The following is a 22,979-nucleotide window of genomic DNA, read 5'->3' on the forward strand; positions in this document are numbered from 1 at the left end:
ATCTTTAGTTTATGATGGTGAAATTTATTTAAATTTTTAAAGGTAAAACTGTAATACTATTACATAATATACGAGTGCATTAAAATGTTCATAAAAATAATATACTACATGAGATGATTAATGATATTAAAGAATTGTATTTAAGTAATAAATTTATAAAAATTATAAACAAAAGGAGTTTTTAACATAATTAAAATATTCTCAGATCTAAAAGTAATACAAAAATACACAATATAATTTATATAAAATAAAAAATAGTATTAGGTATGATTGGTTACTTAATCGGAAATGTTAACATTATACCAGCATTGTTTAAACTTTTACTAAAACTTTTCCAATGTTCTCTCCATTTAACATACCCATAAATGCTTGTGGTAAATTTTCAAATCCTTGAGTAATGTGTTCAGGGTAAATAAGTTTGCCCTAAAAAAAAAAAAAAAACCATTTAACCATAACTATATATTTTCTATCATAGTGACAAGATTAATAACAATGCACTTACTTCTTTTATGAGATTTAGATTACGTTCAATACCATTTTGCCATACATCACTCCATCTACTAACAATGAAACCTTCAATTTTTAGCTGTTTAAATACGATTGCTGGTTGCAACATTGGTACTGAAAATAAAGGATCATTCGTATAAAATATATATACAGTGTTGTACAAAATTCTTCAAAATGTATTTTGAGTACTACTTATATGCTTTTAAGAAAAGTACTATTATACTATTAAGCATTTTATTAGTATTTGCTCATATACAGAAATGCATTTAAGAATACTGAAATAATTTTAAAAAGAGCTTTAACTATACAATAATCTTATATACATTATAAAAGTGATACAGTAAGCTATTATACTATAATGTTTGATAGTAGTTTACAAAATAATTCACCTATATAATCAGTTAAGTAAATTTTTACTTATTTAGATTATTTTTATTTATGATTAATATAATTTTTTTTTGTTTATGTCTTTATAACAGATAATTTATTTTCAAGAATTATAAAAAAAAATTGAATCAAAGCAAATGTATTAAGTATAATTCTTCATAGAAAACTTAAAACTAAAGTGTTTAAAATAGTGTTCCATACTATGAGGTGTATTAAAATATATAGAGAGGGAGAGAGAGAGATCAAATATATAAATTTAAGTATAAATAAAAAAAATAATTATAACCAAGCTTTACGATTTCAAGTTTACCTTTTGGTAAATCTTTTGGATTAGCATTGTATGATGAAATTGAACCACAAACAGATACTCGTCCAAAATTTTTCATTCTATAGATTACTGAACTGCTGAACTCGCCTCCAACCTTTAACAAATCAAAAATAATCAAACAAAATAAATAAAATGTTCTAAGCATAAGTATGCGCAGAGTTTTCAATCAGCTGTAGCACTCAGAAACACTTTCAGCAAATTTTTTTCCAATAAATACATTGTATATTTGTTAGCACCAACAATTTTAATTGTAAAATTGCGTCAAGGTTAATATATAATCGATTAGCCTTGTAATCATATTACAAACACGCAAAAAAACAAAAAAAAAATTGTCATCAATCGATAAACTTAAAATTATTTATATATGTCTTTAAAAAAAATTCAGTGTCTCAGTAAGAACAGATACAGCTTTGGTTGCAAGTTCTGGACTCGTATGCTCATTTATGTTTTTAAGTTACTAATTTACAGTATTTTAAATTTTTTTGATGAATAATTTAAATATAACTTTAGATTTTAAGTAACTACCTATATACTACACGCATATATTTTATATATTTATTTTTTATTTTTTTTACAATACATATAGGTATATAATCCCATGTGTTGAATATTTAATACATTTAAAAGTATGTGTATATTGATTAATGATTGTGTCTAGTTAAAATTTAAATTTAAAATTTATTTAACATAATAATTGTCATTTCCTATTTTTTGTTTATATTGAATTTCATAAGTATCATAATTCCATTAAAGCTAATGTAACCTATATGCAACAGACAATACGGGTATAGAATACGTATACTTTATATTGGAAATTGGTATTGGATACATAAGTCTTATACATATTATCATAGTTGTTAGATATTTAAATATTAGTATTTAAATACTTATTCTGTGTTTTAAATACATTTGAAATATTTTTGGGCAGAAGTATTTCAAATACTTATTAATATATTTTTTATTTAAAAATATTAAATACAAAATTTTCGAACAAAATTTTTAGTTTCAGTTTTCGATTTTGAAGAAATTACTTATCCTCAACGAGACGAAGTGACGATAAATAAATTTTGTTATAAACAAATAATATTTAAAGATATTATGGGTAAAATAATACTTTCTTGTATTGTAAATCTATTTGGCTATTTTATTTTATAGTATCCTATTACGACGACATCACAGTATCTCACATACTCCGACACTCGTTATTCATTAATAATCGTTAAAATTAATTTAGTCACTACTCACTAGAAAGTAATGTAATTTTTTCGTAATGTGTTAAGAATTAAGAATCTGACAACAATAATGCTTAAAAAAATGTATTTAAAAGTATTTGAAATATGTTTTGAATATATTTGTACTTGTATTTAAATAATTATTAGCATAGGTATTTAAATAAATATTTTAATACATTTTATTTAAGTATTTAAATACCTATTTGAAATACTTTTGAAAAGTATTTTTAACAAAATTGTATATTATTTATCTATATTTTTTATGCTAAATAGAAATTATGAATGAGAATTCAGAATAAAAATCAAGTTTCTACTAAATTAAAATCAATTATTAATTTTAATTTTTTTGATATATAAATACATAGCAAATGCATTATAAAGTCAAAAATATATGTTAGTTTGAAATATCATTACATTGAACTAATTGATTGTGTTCTAAGATAACCAACAGGCAATAATAATCAAATCTTAAAGTTCATTAGAAATTCTAAGGTACTCAATAATATTTTTACTATACACATAATATAATATATATATTATATATCTATCTATAATAATAACACACTGTTGTTGACTTGTGACTTTATAGATTATAATAATAATTTCATTTGATTTTACATGAATATACTTATTTCAAGTATAGCATGATAAACACGCATGTGTTGTACTTAATAAATAATGACTAATTAAGTTTCCTGTTTATTTTATGTTAATTTTACAATATTTTATACAAATGACTATGGTTACGAGAAACGTATGCTATCATACTCAATAATTAAACCTATACATGATTACGTTTGTCAAGGTACCCATAGGCTTAAACTGGGAGGGCAAGGGGCCATTGCCCCCTAAAATAATTAGGATGGACAGTGCCCTCTCTGATATATTACTTACCTTGTTTTAATTAAGTACAAAACAGCTGGTTATAGCTATTACTATACTTTTTTTATTAAATCTTAATTTTCAATATTTGCTTATCTAATATTGTCTCATATTGTCAGAAAATGAATAATTTTATATAATAATATGTAGGTAGTGAAGCGGCGTTTAGCTGCGGACACCCTTTTCGTTAGATATGCAATTATATATTTTCCCCCCTCTAATAAATTTCCAAGTTACGCCCATGAAGGTAACTATTAAAATACTTACATTATCGAAGTAACAGTCCACTCCATGTGGCGCGGCCTCGAGAAGAGCAGCTGTGACGTCTTTCGTTTTGTAATTGAACGCTGCGTCAAATTTAAGAACTTCCTTTAGCCATTCCACCTTATGGTCCGATCCCGCAAAACCAATTACATAACATCCTAAACTCTTTGCAATTTGTCCCACGTGACTGCCCACAGCTCCTGCTGCAGCACTAATAACCACAGTCTCGCCTGGTTTTGGATTGCATATATTTAAAAATCCAAATAAAGCAGTATTTCTATAAAAATACCCCAAAACCTCTTTTACTGATCATGTATAATACGGATATTTCAGAAAAATAAGTACATTTTTTCTTATTTTAATGAGTACATAATGAAATAAAATAAAAATTATATTCCAAAATGTTCTATTATTTATCATTATGTTTCTTTGTAATAATTTTATTGGAAATACAAATCAATTTGGAAATAAATTTTAATGGAATCGTATAAATGTACATTTTATTTGATTCGTAAACAAGTATTAAAAAATTAAATTAAATTATTAAAATGGTAAATTAATACATTCAATATGATGCATTAGAATGCTCTATGTATTAGAATTAAACATATGCAACAGAGTATTAACATGGCAACGTATAAGTTGGTTTGCTCTTGATCAATTTTTCGCAACCAAACATGTACGAGTATAATATTAACTGTAGAAAGTTACTGCAACTATTTTATGAATACATATATTGATATACTAAATATAAAAAATTATTTTCAAGTTTTCAATATCAATATAGTTTTTATTTTTATCTAAAAACACTTCCCAATAATATTTGTAGTTTATCTGTTTGTACGTGGTTTTACTTAACAAATCGTGTAAAAGATAAAAATAATAAAATATATTATATATCTGTACTTGTATAATCAGATATAATTCTTGTTTGTGTCATATGATTCTAACCATAATTAGATACAAGTAAAATTACCCTGGCATTCCAAGTACTCCAAGACCAAGTGAACATGATAAGTTTCCGAAATCTGGGAGAACATAAAAACTAGGCATTTTGTCTTTTCCTAAAGTACTTGGATTGATAATACTATGTGTCCTCCAACCAGTAGAACAGAACACTTTTTGACCCTCTTTATAATCTTTATTGTTCGATTTGATGATTCTAAAAGAAAATTAAAAAACAAAGAATATGTAATAAATGTCTTTTTATAAATAGAAGTTATTTATAACATAATATGTCATATAATTAACCAAATAATAATAAATTAATGTTGATAAATATTCCAGCTTAGTATATTAGAGTAGTAGGTTTATAACCATTTTAATTAAATTACGATTTAAATCAAGATAAAGATTAACTGATAAATCTTTATTTGGTTAAAAATATAATATGATTAAAATACATATAAATTTTTATTTTAAATATTGTAGTAAAATTTGTATTTGCTTCGGCAGTAAATATATTATACTATACTAAAATGCAGTTACTTGTTTTGAAAATGTTACATACTAATATTTTACACAAGTTAAACCTATAAAAGGTGTTGATACGTCATGTGAACAGATTTATGGAAATAATTAGAATTATTTTTGAAATTCTCATCTGGGAATCGGACCAGGAATTATACATAAATACAGGCCCATAGTAATTTATAATTGTTTTTTGATACTGATGTGTTAATAATTATCTTAATATAAATGAAGTGGTCCAAAACAAGGCTTATTATGACATTTCCGATTACACGATACGCTAATCCATCCTTTACTTCATATATGAACAACATACTAATCTGTATAGTTAAGTGTTGTAGTTTTATCCAATTTCCATATGTATTAAAACATATATTATTAATTTCCGATTTTTAAATGGAAATCTTTTAAAATTTTTTATTTTGATTTAAAATTACCATAGATATTATTTTGAATTTTAATTGTAATAAATAATTACCAAGTAACAGTAGATTATAAATTACTCTTTAATTGTATTGTTAATTTTAATATTAAGCTATGTAAGTAATGTGAAGAGTCAAGGAGTATACATTGCTTATTTAATTCTAGATTATCATTATCTTCTATCCCAACCTTAACTTCGGTTGATTATACAATTAAACCAATTTGTCTATCATTATACGCTGATAAATATTCTGTAAATAATGAATTCAATGTTTTGGTTGAAACTGAAATTGAATTATTAATATCTTTAAATTTTAGTATTAACTATTATAAACCGAATAAGATAGAGAGGTAAACAATTTATATTATTTTAGAATATCTAGTAAGTAATTGAGATACATATCTAAATTATAATAATGCTTTGCAAGTTAAAAACATTATACAAGTTATAAACAAGTATAACAAGTTATAAAACATTTTGTTAAAGACAATTTAAACTTAAAAAAACTGATTGTTTAGTTTATAAAGTAATATTAATGCTTTACATAGCAAGTTATTAACTAATTTTTTTATTTTTATTTATAATTAGTGTTTATAAACTTTATACTATTTCTGTACTTTACAATTTTAAACTTATGTTTTAAATACTATTAAAATTGTTCGAAACTTTCAAATTTAACTAAATTATTATTAAGATATTATTAATTTAAATTATTTTCGTCTTAAATTTCTATAATACAGCATCAATTTTATTAATAATTTAATTAATATTAGAATTGTAACTTTTAGAATTATCGTTGACGAGGTATCATAAATTATAATTAGGTTAAGTAGGTTGATAGATTAAATTTTTACATAGCTTGCGTTCATCAAAATCAGATATAAAATACACTACACAATTCGCGTAAAGTTTTTTTTTTTTTTTTTAAGTGCTTTATTATAATATTTAAACATAAAATAATTATTATTTTTTATTAGACAAATGCTAATGAAAAATGTAGCTAAATGCATACTAAACGTTTAGAACATGAATTACATTTTAAGTTCAGATTTAAGAATTAAAAGTATTTTATGTTAGTTAATGATGAGTAAATTTATAATTTTAAAACTAATTGTATCACTAAATTGTGTATTTATAAATACGAAGAAGTTATAAAAATAATATTTTAATACGTGTATCGTTTATACGTTAGTGTAGAGGGAATGTGTTTTTTTTTATTAGTAAAATGAAGAAATTAAAATTATATTTATAATGTAATATACCGTTTTTAGTTTAAGAAATTGGATAGTTTTCAATAGGATAATCCAACTAAATAACAAAAATAATAGAAAAATTGAATAAAATTATTATTAAAAACTAGTAAATACTCATAAATTAATGTATAAACAAATAGTTTATGTACAGAAATAAATAAATAAATGCTTAGTCCGGAGCATATATTTATTTATTGATTCATTTATTTCTATGTATAAACTATTTATTTATTTATATACCAACTTGATTGCATTATTTTTGGTATATATACTTTTAGAACTAGTTGTTTATAATGTGTATTATTTAAAAATGCAATTATATTTCAGATCGAGATAAGTCTTTTGCTATCAAAAGTAGTACGGTACTGTTTGTGTTATGTGATGTTGCATATTGTCTTATCGGAATAATACGCACATTAATTATATTCTAATTTAATCATGAAATAATGCCGACGTACAAAAATTTTTTGTATTCAACTTGAAACAAAATAAACCGTTTAAGACCCATATCGTAGATGTACACACCCAGGTGCTAGCGTACAGCATAGTTTCCCTAAACAATTTTTTTTTGCTGTAGAGGTCGCAAAACGCTGAATCACTGAACCCTACCCGCATATTAGCCCCGTTAAGTTATATTTTCAAAAATTATATTTATCAAATAAAACAATAGTATTTAAATTTTATTCTCGGTTATCATTAATAGTAATATCATTAAATAACATTTTTTTTTTTTTAATAATTTTACCATTATTATAATAATCATACACGAACATCTTGTCAATTTATCATGAAATATTGTTTATAATTGGAGATTGTAATTATCAACGATGGACATAAAAATTAATTGATTTCTGTTGTCGACGGGCATTCGCAATCTCAAAATAAATACGTCAAGGTTTTATAGGCGCTCATTATAATCATAGTATTATACAGCATACGAACTACTAACGGCATAGTATTTATTACACCTATGGCACGTGCCCAACAACGTGTAACAACAGTGAATAATTATTGAAATGAAGAGAATAAAAGTGTATTCTTGTCTTGGGTCAACTTTGAATTGTAATACGTTTACACCTAACTTATTTATTGTTCACCGTTAAATCTTAATAGAGTCGAGTTCGATATTACTAATTCCAAATAACAATTAATCCCTACAGTTTTAATTTAAATAATTAACAATTGAAATAAACAATATCCATATGAGGTTATGCGCCGAATTTTAAATAAAACTGGAAAACTGGTCGGATTAATTTCATACTGTCTCTGAGGCTGGAGCTCGCGTACACCTATAGCTCTAATTCTGAGCAATTTGATATAACATTTTTTAACACTTACTTGGCAATCTGTGTACCCATAACAGTTGTTCCAGGTGATACATGGTTCGAGTAAGGTCTGAAAAAATGTAAAAATGGTTTCGTACATAAGAAATAATGTTTAGAATTTTATATTTATAATCTTACCTTATGTATGGATCAACACTAAGCCAGATTGCTTCAACTAAGATTTCTAAAAATAAAAATAAAAGTAAATCGATTATAATGTAATTTTTTGTACATTTATATGGATAAAAATTGACAGATAATATAATTTTCTGTCAATTAAGTCTTAATTATTAAGGTATTATTAAAAAACGAATCGTAAATACCTCCATTTTTTAATTCGTCAAGCTGTTCTTCTATTAATTTGAAATTGTCATCTCTCGGAGCACCGTTAAACGATTTTTCTAAAATGAATTTTTTTGTAACTACCATTTTTCTAGATAAAAAAAAAAAAAAAAAATGTGAAATAAAATTATTCGTTAGAAATATTTTTAAAACGTTGTGTCCGTTTATAAGTCGTGGTTCAACTGAATTATCATGTTGTGTAGGTAATTATCAACAACATTACCAAACCATAACTTTATAGCTGACCTTCATGAATGTCAATGATACTTGATAGTGAACGAAAAATGAATGATCTTAATGTAAAATTATTATTATTGGTTCCAGTAGCACTATCTATTTTAAACTATTTTAATTTGTCTTGATTATATATCACATAGGTATTAAATAAGTAATGAACATTTTCCGTAAAATATTTTTTCAATATGATAAACGTTACTAAAGTTACAAAAAAAAAAAAAAAAATAAAAAAAATACTAAATGGTTCTGAGTATTTTTAGATACAATGTAAATTATACCTAATTATTAATATTTTTATATATTATACTACAGTATAATATCGTATATAATTAATATATTTTAAAAGATATACAATGAAGTTACAAATATGTGTTGGCATACCTTTTACCTCCGATACTAAATGAAATTAATTAACATATTTAAAAAAAATTAATAATTCGTGAATAACAATTGCATAATAATATACAAAACCCAATAAGTGAATTTCCCAACAAAAAAATGAATGATAATTAATTTACGCGTGTATTGTAATAGACATTACAGAAATTAAGTAGACTTCATCCTCTTTTCAGTTGTATAAAATTATAAAATTACGAGTAAAAAATCATAAAATGTATACAGTTGGGTACATATTTTTTTTATATATTATATATTATGAAAAATTTACCATTAGGTACAGACAATATGGTGTTTGTGTACGCATTATTATTTTGCCCGAGGATTAATGAGATCAATTAGTTAGTTACTAATGATGTTGTTGACTATAGAACGAGATATTTTCACACATGTATATAAATAATGTTGTACGAAAAAATTCAAAGATTGAAGTTAGTTAATTTTTTTGTAGTTTACGTTGGGTACAAACGAAGAAAGATAAAACGTGAACGATAACAAGCGAGTAGTTTGGATTCAGATGATAATAATGATGATAACAATGGAGACATAAAGACATGGTTTCAATCCACAGGTCTTTTTTCCTCCCCAATTTTACAACGGAGGGCTATTTCATTTAAGTTTAGCCTTGAATGGAATTTTTTTTAATTGAGTAAGATACATGAATCAAGGTACTTTATAGGTGCTACATTAGGATATTTATTAATTTTAACAATTAATGAAATTATATGTCGATTCAAAGTTATAATTATATGTTAGTACGGTATTTTTAAATTATCATATGTGAATTTATAATACGCTGATACCTTGGTTGAACTTTGCGCACCTATTCAATTGGAATATTTCTATTGCAGCTTAAAAAAACTTTATAAATAATTTTTTTGTGTACCACATATTATTTAAAAGTGTAGTGTAAGGTATTCTGTAAGGAGCAGGTTTATCAATTTTGAATAAAATAATATATTTATTTTTTTATTATTTTTATTTTCACACTAAACATTCTTAAATATAATATATACCGTTAGCAATATCATTTTGAATAAAAAAATGTAAAGATAGAAATGTTTGAGCTGTATTATGAATAATATTAATTTCGATCAAGTTATAAACCTAATATTAAATGATCGATTTCTTATGTAAATAGTAAATTACATTTTGTTTTATTACATTATGCGTAATCCGAAATTCTAAAATGGTTGGTAAAATTATGACAAAAATAAAAAAAAATAAAAATAAAAATAATATAAAATTAAATTAAACTTTTCAGAATGACTATTTTATCGTGATTTTAATATTCTTTGCTTTTTAAAGCATTGCATCATTTTTTCTTTTTTTCTTATAATTTTAACTTTTTTTAAGGGTATTAAGATTACAATTATTTGTATCCAATTATAATTTTAGATCAAAGTAACGTTTATACTTAAAACAATCCGGTTAAGATTCTATTTACAGTTATATATTTTTTTATTGCTATTCTATATTTTATTGGATCCAGATATTATAAATTTAAGGGAAGAGGGGGCAGAACCATATTACTAACTTCTAAGGATTTTAAAACTTAAAAATTTTTAAACATTTTAAATTGGATTGCATAACTATATTATAAATATTGTTAGCTTCGATATTACTTAAGAATTTTTAAAAAATCTTAACATAAACTTAAAAAAAAATCAGAAATTTGAAAATACTTAAAAATATGATTTTGCCCCATAGGTAGGGTAAAACTGTATTAGTCTTGGGGTAAAACCATATGATTATTTTATCGTATGATCTAAAATAGAAGAAATATAATCGGTATTACGTTTTTTTTTATTAAAACATATTAAAATAATAACTCAATAAACACTTTGATTTTGCTATATATCAATAACATTATTTGTAGAGTAATTTGTTACAACGCATAACAAACAACATAACAAACTTTTTAAATAATATTTTAATAAAACATGTTTGGATATTCATAAGTAGGTCCGTATTGAGGTCTGGCGGTACCTTTGGCGAATCACTGTATTTGCGCCCCCCTCCCCAAATGGGAAAATTGAATTTTTGTACAAAAAATTCGTTTGAGATATATAAAAAATATAAAAATATATATAACAACTCTTAAACTTTAATAATTATATGTATTATTTTAAAATATCAAAAAAAAAAAATAAAATATAAACAATAAAATAAAAAAACAATATAAATAAATAATTAAAAAAAATAAATAAATAAAAATAATCAAAACAATCAATACATTGTAAAAACATGTCATTTTCTCCAAATGTTTTTGTTTTACAATTGTGTTAGATGATTTTAAATGTATTTATCACAATATTACAATGGTACTTTTCTTGCTCTTATAGAGGCAAATTTATCTATGAAATTATTAAATGAAATTGTTTTAATTACATATTTTTCATATTTCGTGAAAAATATTACATACGTAGTGTTGAAATTTACGCCCCTTTAAGAATTGCACCCCTGACCCATGCCCTCTTACCCTGCACTGAATACGGCCCTGTTCATAAGCTAATAACATAGAACTATCATTCCACGATCAATGATTGGTTTTGCGCACATAGTTATGAACCATCGTGAATATAAAGTTATCAAGTAAATTATAACATAATATAGCTCCATATAAAATGCTGGGGAAATTCCGTATGGTATATGGTTTCGCCCTAACAGTTTTGCCCCACAGTAGGTGACTTCAAATTAATAACAATTAATTGAAAAGTATAAACAATATTCCTTCAAATTATATTACTAAAAAATCTGTACTTACTTTATTGTAATGTGACACAGTTTTTTTTTACACTAGACAAAATAATTTGTAACAATTAATATATGAAAAAAAAATAGTGATTATACATTTTTGAGCGGGAATTTATCAAAAATGAGGTTAATATTTATTGATAACAACAAACATATGGTTATGGAGAAATAAACATCAATCTTTTTTCTTATCTTGACTCGATGTTTCGAAAATATTATCATATCGTTTTGCCACGCATATGGAACTACCCCGCTTTCCCTTTCTTAAATTTGTTGACATTCTGAAGTATATTAAGAATAATTATCTTAAATATATTTGCTTTGGTAATTTTAGTTTAAAGTATAAATCCAAACACTGAGTAAAATTAATATTATTTGTTTTGGGTTGGTAGAAATGGTTTTAAAAATATCCAAATTTGTTTTTTTTTTTAATTAATACTTTATCAATTTATAAAAGTATTGCAACTAAGCCAAATTATTTTGAATTAATTAACATTAAATTCAATAGAATTAGCAATGTGAGATAATTCGTGTAATTAGAAAAAAATAATGATACGATATCGATCATCATTCAACTTACTATTAATTTATCTATAAAAATACACATATATTTCACAAAATATTAAATACACACACTCATAATTTTACATCGAAATAAACTTCAAGTCTGAAAATAAAATTTACCTCAAGATATTCGTATTGTATTCTATAATAAACAAAGTAGGTATTACACATAAGTGTTTAGACTTTCACTGTGTCGAGAGACAAACATAACAAAAAAAAAATCAGTGTTCTTCGTTGAGGTATGTTCAAGTAAAAAAAATAATATCTAAATTGTGATAAACGATAATAGTTTCTACGAGCATTGTTGGACAATCGTGAAAAAAATCGTGTCTCACAACAGTACGAAATTCTCAAAAACGGCAGAATTCGTCGAAGGAACAGGTAGTTGTAATCCATTAACGCGTATTGCGTTTTGAAACGTAGTAAGAAGGGTGATTTTCCGAGTATTACACGGAATGGTTTAAACAGTGTACATAATTTATTGGTTTCGACATACACTCGTATAATGAAAAAAAAAAAATCGAACTTAACTTTTACATAGAAAATGTTTGTAGGAAACGCTTAAACTATTGATAATACATAATACACACACAAACACACATACACACAGACACGCGCGTACACGCATTTTTATAAATATAAATCATCTAAGTCGTATGTATATATAATAGAAAATAGAAAAAAATAACAAACAATAATATAATGCGTTACGACGGTGTTCGGTTTCACCGCGAAGAGATGACGGTGGTGGTGGAGGTTGGTGAAAATCCCTTCAGATCGCGAGATGGTCGTCTGCCATCGGTATGACTCTGCTGTGCAACGGGTTGGCGGCGGTGGTGGCTTGATAGTTGACCGAAATCGATATGGGGTGCACGATGACGGACGAACGGTTCTCGGTCAGCGCGTTGTCCATCATGGGCGAGATGACCTCTCTATTCACCGACAATGGGATGTAGTATGAGCCGTTCGCGTGCAGGGCGAATATCGGCACCTCCTGCCGGTCCTCGTTGCTGTCCGACGACTCCTTCCGGCGGCGTTTCTTGTCCGGCCCGTAATAATCGGTCAGGTCCATGCCGCTGGACTCCGCGCTGAACCGCTGCTTGATGTCCGTCTTGAACTTGTACATGGACCCGTTCGACGAATACGAGTCCGTCATGTACGACATGCTGCACCGGTCCACCAGATTCTGCGCAAACACACACACAAGATTCGTTATCATATGCGGTGATAATACATCCTTTACAATAGGGTCGAGATTATCGGGGAAATGGGTTGTTCGGAATGCCTGCAACCAGTGGCGTGGCGAACTCAACAATTTTCAGAGGCAAGTACATTTTGTCGACACCTACCCACATGGCCGTATCTGGGGGATCCAGGGTGTCTGGAACCCCCTCGAAATTTCTTCAATATTTTACGAATGTTTAAAATATTTATTTATTTTAATATCAACATAAATATTTTCAGTCAAAAATGACTTAAGCTCCAATTAATCATTGGCTACTTTAAATTTTATATCATAATGTCATATGAAAATATATTAATTTTAATAAAAGAAGATTACATTTTTTTCTGTTTTATATTTAATTAATTATCAAAAGTTAAAATCTTAATTCAATAAAACTACAATATACATGTTTTGGACCCCTCCCGAAAAAAAATTTTAGATACGGCCTTGCCCACCCACCCCCCAAAAACTGTGAGGCGGCCGCCTCTCGATTACCCATATCGCCACACCACTGCCTGCAACTCACGAGAGAAAAAATAAAAAATCATCGATTTTTACCCGTGCGTAATTGAAAAAGACGACGACTACAAATTAAATCATTACTATTATTACATTTGCGCGTAAAATTAAATTTTTCGTTTAAAATATTAAGTTGTTTCTTTCGGACACGTTTATGTTTCTCAAGCCCGTTTGGATACCGTGAGTCTACTGTGTGACGTCAGACGTGGCTTTTGCAATACTACGAACGCGCACTTGTACACACGAGAAGTATTTTTATATTATTACATAATATTCCGTGGAAGTTCAGTGGCACCCGCGAAGTTATTTTCACGTCGTAGCGGGCAAAGTGACTAATATCTAATCCGGAGTTCACTGCATCTTTTTCGCCAAAAACTCGCGGTAGAATTACAAAATATCGACAAATTGTGATAAAAGGAATGAATCCGAAATATACCCAACATACTAATGTCTGTGTTTTTGCGCGTAGATCGATATTTGCGTGCTATGTGCGACATACCTGGTCGTTGGACGTGCTGGCGGACGACTGAGATTTTGAATTCCTCGACGAACTGTTTTGCTGACTGATCTCTTCGAAGTTCCCGTCGTCGTCCATGTCCAGATTAATTTTCTTGTTGGAGTTGAACCTGTTTACTTCCACTAAGATCTCGTCTTTGATCACCTCGCGAATCACTTGTTTTCCTGGAGTAAATCAAAACTATAAAATTAATAACGTCACAAGTACTGATGGTCATCGCAATGCATTCGTAACAGTACGGTACGTACCTTTAATGATTTGAGCACAATGGTTTTGCAGATGATTGATTAGCGACAAGCACAGCCCGTGACCGGGTGGATATCCATGTCCCTCGACGAGATACTGCATGGTCTCGGTTAAACATTCGAAGAATCCCATCTTGTACTGTTCAGCCACTAAAACGGATTTTTCCGTTTCCTCGGGCGCTTTTTCCATTTCTTGAGGTTCCGTGGAGCTTTTTGTCGACTCGACTGCACAACATTACAGAACCGGAAGACATAATTATTTATTCGCTTTCCCATTTATAGTTGATCTGTTTGAATAGAAAATTTACCCGACGGCGAAACATTTGATTGAAGGTATTTCATGTGTTTGATCGCCATTTCGATTATTTCAGTTTTTTCTACTCGTCCTCTCCCTTTTTTCATATATTCAGCTGGTATGAGCCGTGACAGATCGGCAAGGCAATTGTTCATCCGATCGCGTCGTCGTTTTTCTATTACTCGATGTGACATCGGATCCTGTACAACATAAAATTGGTCATTATTGTATTGTTAGCGCATAGTTTTTACTCGGAATCAAGTTAAATACACTGATTCGGTGTATCTGACGTATGTCAGTACGTTAATCATAGGAAATTTAGTTTTCGCATAGTTACGAATCAGTAATCTGAAATACTTAACGTGGAATATGCGGTCGATTTAATATTGTTTAATAATGTAAAACATTTAAATATGCAAACGTTAATTGTTCTTATGCAATCAGAATTTTCTCTGACCGAATTTTCGATTTTATTTTCAGAAAAGAGAAAGGAACATATAATATAAGTGCTTTTAACTTGTTTTTTATGTATTGTACGAACTTTAATTTAAAATTAAAACGGCGAAAAGGAATCGGGTTAAAAGAGATAATACACTTATCTCTTAATTTTATCAATTTATTGTAATAACGGTACGGATTGAAAAAAGCACAAAATCAATTAGGTGTGCAGATCGCGAGCTTTCCATGTTTTACACACGTCAAAGAAAGAGAACGGATAAAAATGTGCATCATTTTTACATTATTACAAAACACGTGCGCGGAAAAATCGAAATTTTTACTACAAAAATTGCCGTCCGTAATTTAAATAAGAAAACCATTTGAATTGATTACGATCACGTTTTCAGCGTTTCGAGGAACGTATTAATATCGTTGTCGTAAGAACACCACGTGATGAGCTAACGAGTTGATTGGGGGCGATCACGTTGTCACGCTGCTGTTTGTAAAAGTGGAATTGTTTCGCATTATATTGCCGATAATCACGTTATTTCGGTACAACGTGATCAGGACAGGTTGTTTAAAAAAAAAAAAAAAAGCACACACACACACAAAGGGTCACGGAGGTTGATAATCAATATGTACGATCAATGTTCAACAGCTACCGACGGACCAGGAGCTCGTTTCGATTAAAAATTTGGACGTTTATAACGTATTTATTGAAATATTACGTTCTATATGTATATTAATGAATCCGTGTTCAATTCGTAAAGGCTATTTTGGACGGTTCGGATTGAAGCACAGTTAGTCTGAGCGTTCGAAATCGTTATTGTGTTCCTTTAACTTTTGAAATATAGGTACTATAAATATATACGAAGATCATTGTTATGTATTTTCCAACAGGCAAAACCTTATTGTCTCGAGTATACGACATTGTACAGCGATTATATTCCGATATAAAAAAAATATATGTTATTACTTTTGGGTTAATTTTTTTATTCGCCTGATATTTCGATAAACTAAATTAATATAAATCAATCAAACGCACTGGATTTCAATTACAAATTAAAAGTTGAGAATGAAAAATTTAATAAAAGTTATTAACTTAATTAAAAAAAATATTTTCTGTTTCGATTTAATTCAAACGTTGAATATAATATAATAATTTAATAACAAATACAATCTAAAGAAGTTTTTAACCCAACTACATTTCTTTGTACATTTTTTTTGTGTAATATTTACTTGATGATACAAGATTACTTACTATAAACAGTGTAAATTCACAGTTACTGAAATATAAATTTTAATAAAGTTAGTTGTTGTTTTTCAGTATTTCCGCGAGATCCACGTGATAAAAAATATTTAATTTAATATTTATCGATCGATTTATGAATATATTTAAAAAAATGTATTTTCTACTTTTATAGTCATACGAGTATATTGTGTTATTTTTTATAATGTTTTATGTATGCATCAGAATTCCTATATTCTACATGAAATAGATGAATATCAATTGTTTTTAAGAAACAATACACAATAAGATAATTTATTATTCCGATAGTCATTCAAGATCATTTTTCAGATGAAATGGTTCATTAATGCTTTAAATATTCGAATGCTTATAAAATATAATAAAACTTTACAATTTCCAACTAATATTCGATTTACCCAAGAGTCGTTGTCTCTAATTATACCCATGCCATCATAGACTTCCACAGCTACACATATCAGTAAGCTAACCATCATATCGTGTTTGAATATCGAAATAAAGATGTTCATTCCATTCATTTAATAATGAAAAGTATTCAAGGAAAGTTGTTTAGTGAGAATTTGTACTCAATCGTAAATCGTTAAATCTGTAAAATGTTTAAATATTACTATTTAATTATTTAATATAGCTAGTAAGAAGAAATGCTTATTAATAAAAAAAAAAATGTATGAACCTATAATACTATTAATATTACACATTTTTTTTATTTAATCCTCAATCAGTTATTTTCCTATCGATTTGCCGAAAGAAATGTCGAAGAACGTTACTATATATCAAACAGTCTTACATGATTATTGTGAAATGTTTTTTCTTATTTGTTTGTCGTGTCGGGCTAAGAAAACAAACAAATATTCAACGTGTACTCTTAATAAAGAAATAAATTTAATTTTAATCAAGCTTATTATATTATATTCATTTTTAAGTGTAAGTACCATAAAAATCTAAGTTTTGCAATTTCATATAATTAGATAAAATATTATAAAATGTATTATCTTAACATTTATTTGTGGTTCATTATTTATAGCAGGGTTTTAATAAATATTATTGTTAACAATCAGCTGTAAAATTGTTCAAGTATTTTAGCAATAAAATAATTTACATTGACTATCGGAATTAAAATTTAATTATCTCTATTTAATAGAGGTACAACATAATTTATATTCATATAAAAATTAGCAACAAATAATAGTTTTAATATACACATAGCTGTTGATTATTTATTGATTTATTATATATCGATACTGAAGTGGTGTGAAATATAATAATATAATGTTACAAAAAACACTTATCGATATGAGATACTCGGATTGAAAGTAATATAATTTTTATATTATTATAAATATCCCATTCATCCCGATCATATTAAATTTAAAGAAACTGCGTCCATTGACAATTGTAGTGTATTTGTTTATATAGATATTTCGTAGATATTTCTAAGTCTTATTGACGATATAACGCATAATCTTCCACCCAATGACTTAATGATTGTTATTGTTTATGATTTTTGTTTTTTTTTAGTTTGAACTTAAGCTGTACGAGTATACACCTTGGTATATATATGTTTTCAGCATTACATGCACGAGTACGTGATTTTAATATTTGTTATTGCTTTTCTATTTATTATTCAACCACTGACTATCAAAATATTATAAAATTTAAACCGTGGCCAATTATTTTATTAAATTATTTTTACTATTATGTTTGTGCATTAAAAATATACCTACGTCCGATGGAACTTTTTTAAGCGTTCGATTAAATTTAAACTGCAATTATTATTATCATAAAATTTTAGTTGTAAGTATTTGATGATAAGAGTAATGGTCGAACTGTGTACTTTTTAAGTGATTTTGTCCAAAAAAAAAAAATAAATGAAAAAGAGCTGTAGACGAAAAACGTTAATAACCGATAACATAGTCGAGTGTTATATAGGGTCCGCGAAGGTATTTGTTGTTGATAATAATAAATATCGTGAACGTTCCCTGTTATAATGAGTAGTATTTTTTAACGAACAAAGACGTAATCCGTAGAACCATCTACTTTGTCTGTTGATCGTTATGTTTATGAAAACACGTTTTATAATATTTCGAACACAAACGGTGATCAAAGTCCTTGTTTTTGTATTGTTGCGAACGTAACGAATTACAAGGATCGAGAAGCTTTCTACGCGTGTCAATGTATTAATGTTTGAGAATGGTATAAACCGGGCGGGACTTTTGCTGAACAACGCGTTATACAAGTATAGATCATTGATCGTACACATTCTATCCGATCGCGACGCACGGTGGCCACGGAGGCGCAGGCGGCGACTCACGTACCTCTTTGGTGATGTTCTTCACCTGGTTTTGGTGTTTGGTTCTGTCGGCCTGATCTTCGACAACCGCGTTTTCGTACTGGCCCATGCCCCTGTGCTCTTGCGACACTGGATGAGATTTACCGGACAGTCTGTCCTTCATTACGCTTTCGTGGTGCGTGATCATGTCCGACACCATCGACGACACCTGCGAGAAACACCGGCCGTCAAGTAATGTTTTCAAACACGTGCGCGTGTGACAACGTCCGCAGTATAATTAAACCACGGCCACAAAAAAAAAAAAAAAAAAAAATGCCCGCATTCAACTCACCCAGTTGTTTTTGCAATCCACGGTTGACCGACAGCGAGTATACCGTCGAAACGGTATATCACTTGTATCGCGAAAGAAAATCCAACAATCACGGGCACGGGGCGAGCGAGTGAGCTGACGAGACGTCAAGCGTGCGTGCGCGGATTACGATTTTTCTTTTTGTTTACGTGCGACGAGCAGGGGGTAGACGAGAACGGGGAAAAACGTTCGGAAATCGCGCACGGTTCAAACGTGATGTTGGCGGTAACCAAGAAACGCGGAGGACGTCGGATCGGTTCCCATCACCGCGACCAACACACAAACGCAACGTAGTTCAGCGACGATCGACGCATATCGCACACGACGTTCAATCGAACAGCGAACAGATCATGGTCGGTGGCGGAAACGATGTCTGACGAACGTTAACGTAATAGCTTCCGTTAGTAATTTACTAAGTTACCGTTAGTAATTACTTCCGACGAGACGATCGACGGTAGATTAGGGGCGCACGAGAAACGGTTCTGAATATTGTCACGGCACACACTCGACTGCAAGGACGGGAGACACGCGCGCGCACGGTCGTGTTCGGACGGCATACGATGACGGTATGAACTGCGTGTTTTACTGGTTGGCCGCTGAACGTGCTCGAGACCGGTAGCTCGCGCGAAACTGCTTCCGCTCGGGCGGCGGTCGGTGTTGCCCCCCGCGCGCACCGCCGCCGGCGCCGTTTCACGTTCGCCGTACACGTGCCGCCGACTCGCCGACGTACACACGCGTACACGCCGCGATGATAACCGTACACTTATTTTAACCATTACGATTATTGTTACGATTGTTGTTACGATTGTTGTTACGATTGTTACGAATGTTCTCCGTCGGCCAAAAAGCAGTGGGGCCCACCACACGTAACCGACACTATACACGATCAAAATAAACAATAATTATCGTGACGTGTGCGAGCGGGTGGGTGACACAACCTGTCCGTCACATTGCGCTAAACGTGACGGATGCGTTGCCGCCGTGTGCACGGTTATCGCGTGTCGCGTGAGGTACGGACGTACGCGCATAAATCGCAAAGCGTCGCGGACTCGGATCGACGGAGACGCGTTTGTAATCTCGGAGCCGACGAACTGTTCCGCGAGGCCTCCGCGAAAACTGAATCGGGAAAATGATTTCTCGACGTGAATGCATTCGACCATGGTTAGGTTCCACCCCTTGCAGCAGCACGCAACTACGAGAGGTGTTGTCGATTCAAGCGCACCGCACCGTGCTAATCCTCCATACACAAATCGGGACCGCTGAAATATCCGAGTTCTCGATCATCGCATTATCCTCTCGAACAGGGACGCACGACCATAGGCGCAACTAGACCGCTAAAATGTAGGGTGCTAAATCTGTGAATGCATCATGGAGCCGTGGGGGCTTCGCCATAATACATACATAAAAACTTTAAAACACACTTCACACGTCTTCACATAAATAAAAAAAAAAAAAAAATGTATAATACTGTTTTTTACTACAATATCAGTAACATCTTGGTACATTATAATATCTTTAATCTTGTTGTCAAATAAATTATATGTCAATGGTACATTTTAAATTAGCATAATTTTTCTGGTTTTCGTGCAATATTTATTCAAAATAGTTTTGGTGTCTAGCAGATTTAATAAATCTTTTTCAATATTCAATAACGATAAATTGGTTTACGACTTCGTACGTCGGTAGCTTTCAAAACATCTAGACGAACGTATAACTACTACTCAATAACTATTTCAAAACGTTGCACGTAAATGTTAAAATATTGTAATGGAAATCACGCGTAAAAGAAATGCCAACGGTAAACACAAACGTATAGATATATAATATCGACTTTATCGATTGCATCACACACCACTTGTTCGTATTTGTAAAGAAATGTATAAAACGCGTTAAAGTTCTAATATTCGACCGAAACAACGTGTAAAGGATTATAAAATTTACATTTAAAGGTAAAAACTGAAAAGATTAAGACGACTTCGCGGAGCGTACCCGTGACCTCGTCCGTGCGCACCCTCGCGAACAGGGGTACGTGTGGGTGCGAACGTTACGCGACGACAACGTGCTGCATTATGTATACACTGCGTACATAACACCAGTGAATTACACGCGAATCGTAAGGAACACACGAGTGACTTCGGTTAGTCATGTAACGTGCTGCCAGCGGATCGTACATGTGCTTGCCTACACTCCAATGTTCGTACTACGCATGTACATAAATGTATTGTGTGTAAAATGTGTACAGTAGAATCAATTTTGATGTTTGAACTACCTACGTGCATAGATTCACCTCCGTGTACCTCGACGATTTTTCGGACGTTTCTGGAATTTCGTCGCTCAGAAGAACCCTTTTTGTACGGAAAGGCATATGATTGAACGTAATAATTAAACGTGCCTAGTAAGCATAAAAATTATTCGAGCACCAGACGGAAAGTTGATGATTTATTTTTTTTTCAATTTAAAAGTTCTTCTCACGAAATCCGACTGAAACGTTTTTATTTTCATTACAGAAAATATCGTGATGAATTGTTTTCACAGTTTTGGCCACAACTCATATTAGATCCCTTCAAAATTATCGTTTTTCTCGACCTGGCTCACGGCGTAAATACAATAATAGTATTATTTTTTACTTATCTAATCGTAAAAATAAAATGCTACGCCGAGTTCGAGATTTAATGCCAGCAAAGAATATAAACACTTGAGTTTGATTCGGATGGTTTTTCCTTTTTCGTTCGACTTCGGATTTCATGCATGTATATTGTTGCGTGGTTATTGCATAATGCTAACAATTAATTTTATACGAAATAACCCCTGAAATCATCGATCATCACCGTCATCACAATCGCGTTATTATTACACCCAGCAAAGTTAAAAGATTTTTTTGTATGCCGTACGCACAGTAATAGTCGTATTTTTTCAAAAGAAAAATGTATTATTATATATTTCGTGTGTACAGTATATGCCTGTATATGTGTGATATGTTGTAAATAGTGCACGATGTAAAGCAATAATTGTTTAGAATTATTCTATATTTCGTACACATCATTGGGATTCTATATGTAATGTTTTACATAAACATTTTTTTTCTAAAATTCATATTCTTATCGTTATGACTCATTAGTTAAACAGAGAAATATACAATAAACATTAGAAAAAAAAATGTAGTATACCATACGAGATGTAAAAAACAAGTTTAATTACAGATTATTAATTGCAATTAATATGCATAACATAGTTTAAATCTTAAAGCTATTATAGTTATTTCTGTACTAGAATATAGAATTGTATGCTATTATTAAAAGCATCGATACATAATAATGATATTGCCTCCTAATGGTATTTTTTATAGATTTAAGATGAACTGAAATAAAGTTTAAAGTGTTTAATAAGGTAACAGATAAAATATATTCTGTAGGCACAATTTAATCAAACGGCAGGTCTGTTGATAACGTCTACGACGTCAATCAAT

General features: G+C 29.5%; 2 protein-coding genes across 5 annotated transcripts; both read right to left on the minus strand.

The window, feature by feature from the left end:
- Window positions 1-192: 192 nt before the first annotated feature.
- On the minus strand, window positions 193-11,853 carry LOC112688488 (prostaglandin reductase 1-like). The gene is made up of 9 exons (XM_025561704.1): window positions 11,815-11,853; window positions 8,396-8,505; window positions 8,211-8,256; window positions 8,086-8,142; window positions 4,577-4,762; window positions 3,604-3,877; window positions 1,205-1,316; window positions 503-621; window positions 193-423 (listed from the first exon to the last, which is right to left on the minus strand). The coding sequence occupies exons 2-9, from the start codon at window positions 8,499-8,501 to the stop codon at window positions 313-315; spliced, it is 1,011 nt and encodes a 336-aa protein (XP_025417489.1). The 5' UTR covers window positions 8,502-8,505; window positions 11,815-11,853; the 3' UTR covers window positions 193-312.
- Window positions 11,854-12,845: 992 nt separating this feature from the next.
- Window positions 12,846-22,609, minus strand: LOC112688489. Of its 4 annotated transcripts, none has more exons than XM_025561707.1 (6): window positions 19,481-22,609; window positions 19,211-19,372; window positions 15,183-15,369; window positions 14,878-15,099; window positions 14,612-14,793; window positions 12,846-13,554 (listed from the first exon to the last, which is right to left on the minus strand). In XM_025561707.1, the coding sequence occupies exons 1-6, from the start codon at window positions 19,484-19,486 to the stop codon at window positions 13,141-13,143; spliced, it is 1,173 nt and encodes a 390-aa protein (XP_025417492.1). In that variant the 5' UTR covers window positions 19,487-22,609; the 3' UTR covers window positions 12,846-13,140. The 4 variants fall into 4 exon arrangements, with proteins under 4 accessions (XP_025417492.1, XP_025417490.1, XP_025417491.1 ...); XM_025561705.1 differs by having other exon boundaries at window positions 19,190-19,372; window positions 19,481-22,605; XM_025561706.1 differs by having other exon boundaries at window positions 19,190-19,372; window positions 19,496-22,602.
- Between the last annotated feature and the right edge of the window lie 370 nt (window positions 22,610-22,979).

Source organism: Sipha flava, unplaced genomic scaffold, assembly GCF_003268045.1.
Source record: "Sipha flava isolate LNK unplaced genomic scaffold, YSA_version1 39_pilon_pilon, whole genome shotgun sequence".
Lineage (NCBI taxonomy): Eukaryota > Metazoa > Arthropoda > Insecta > Hemiptera > Aphididae > Sipha > Sipha flava.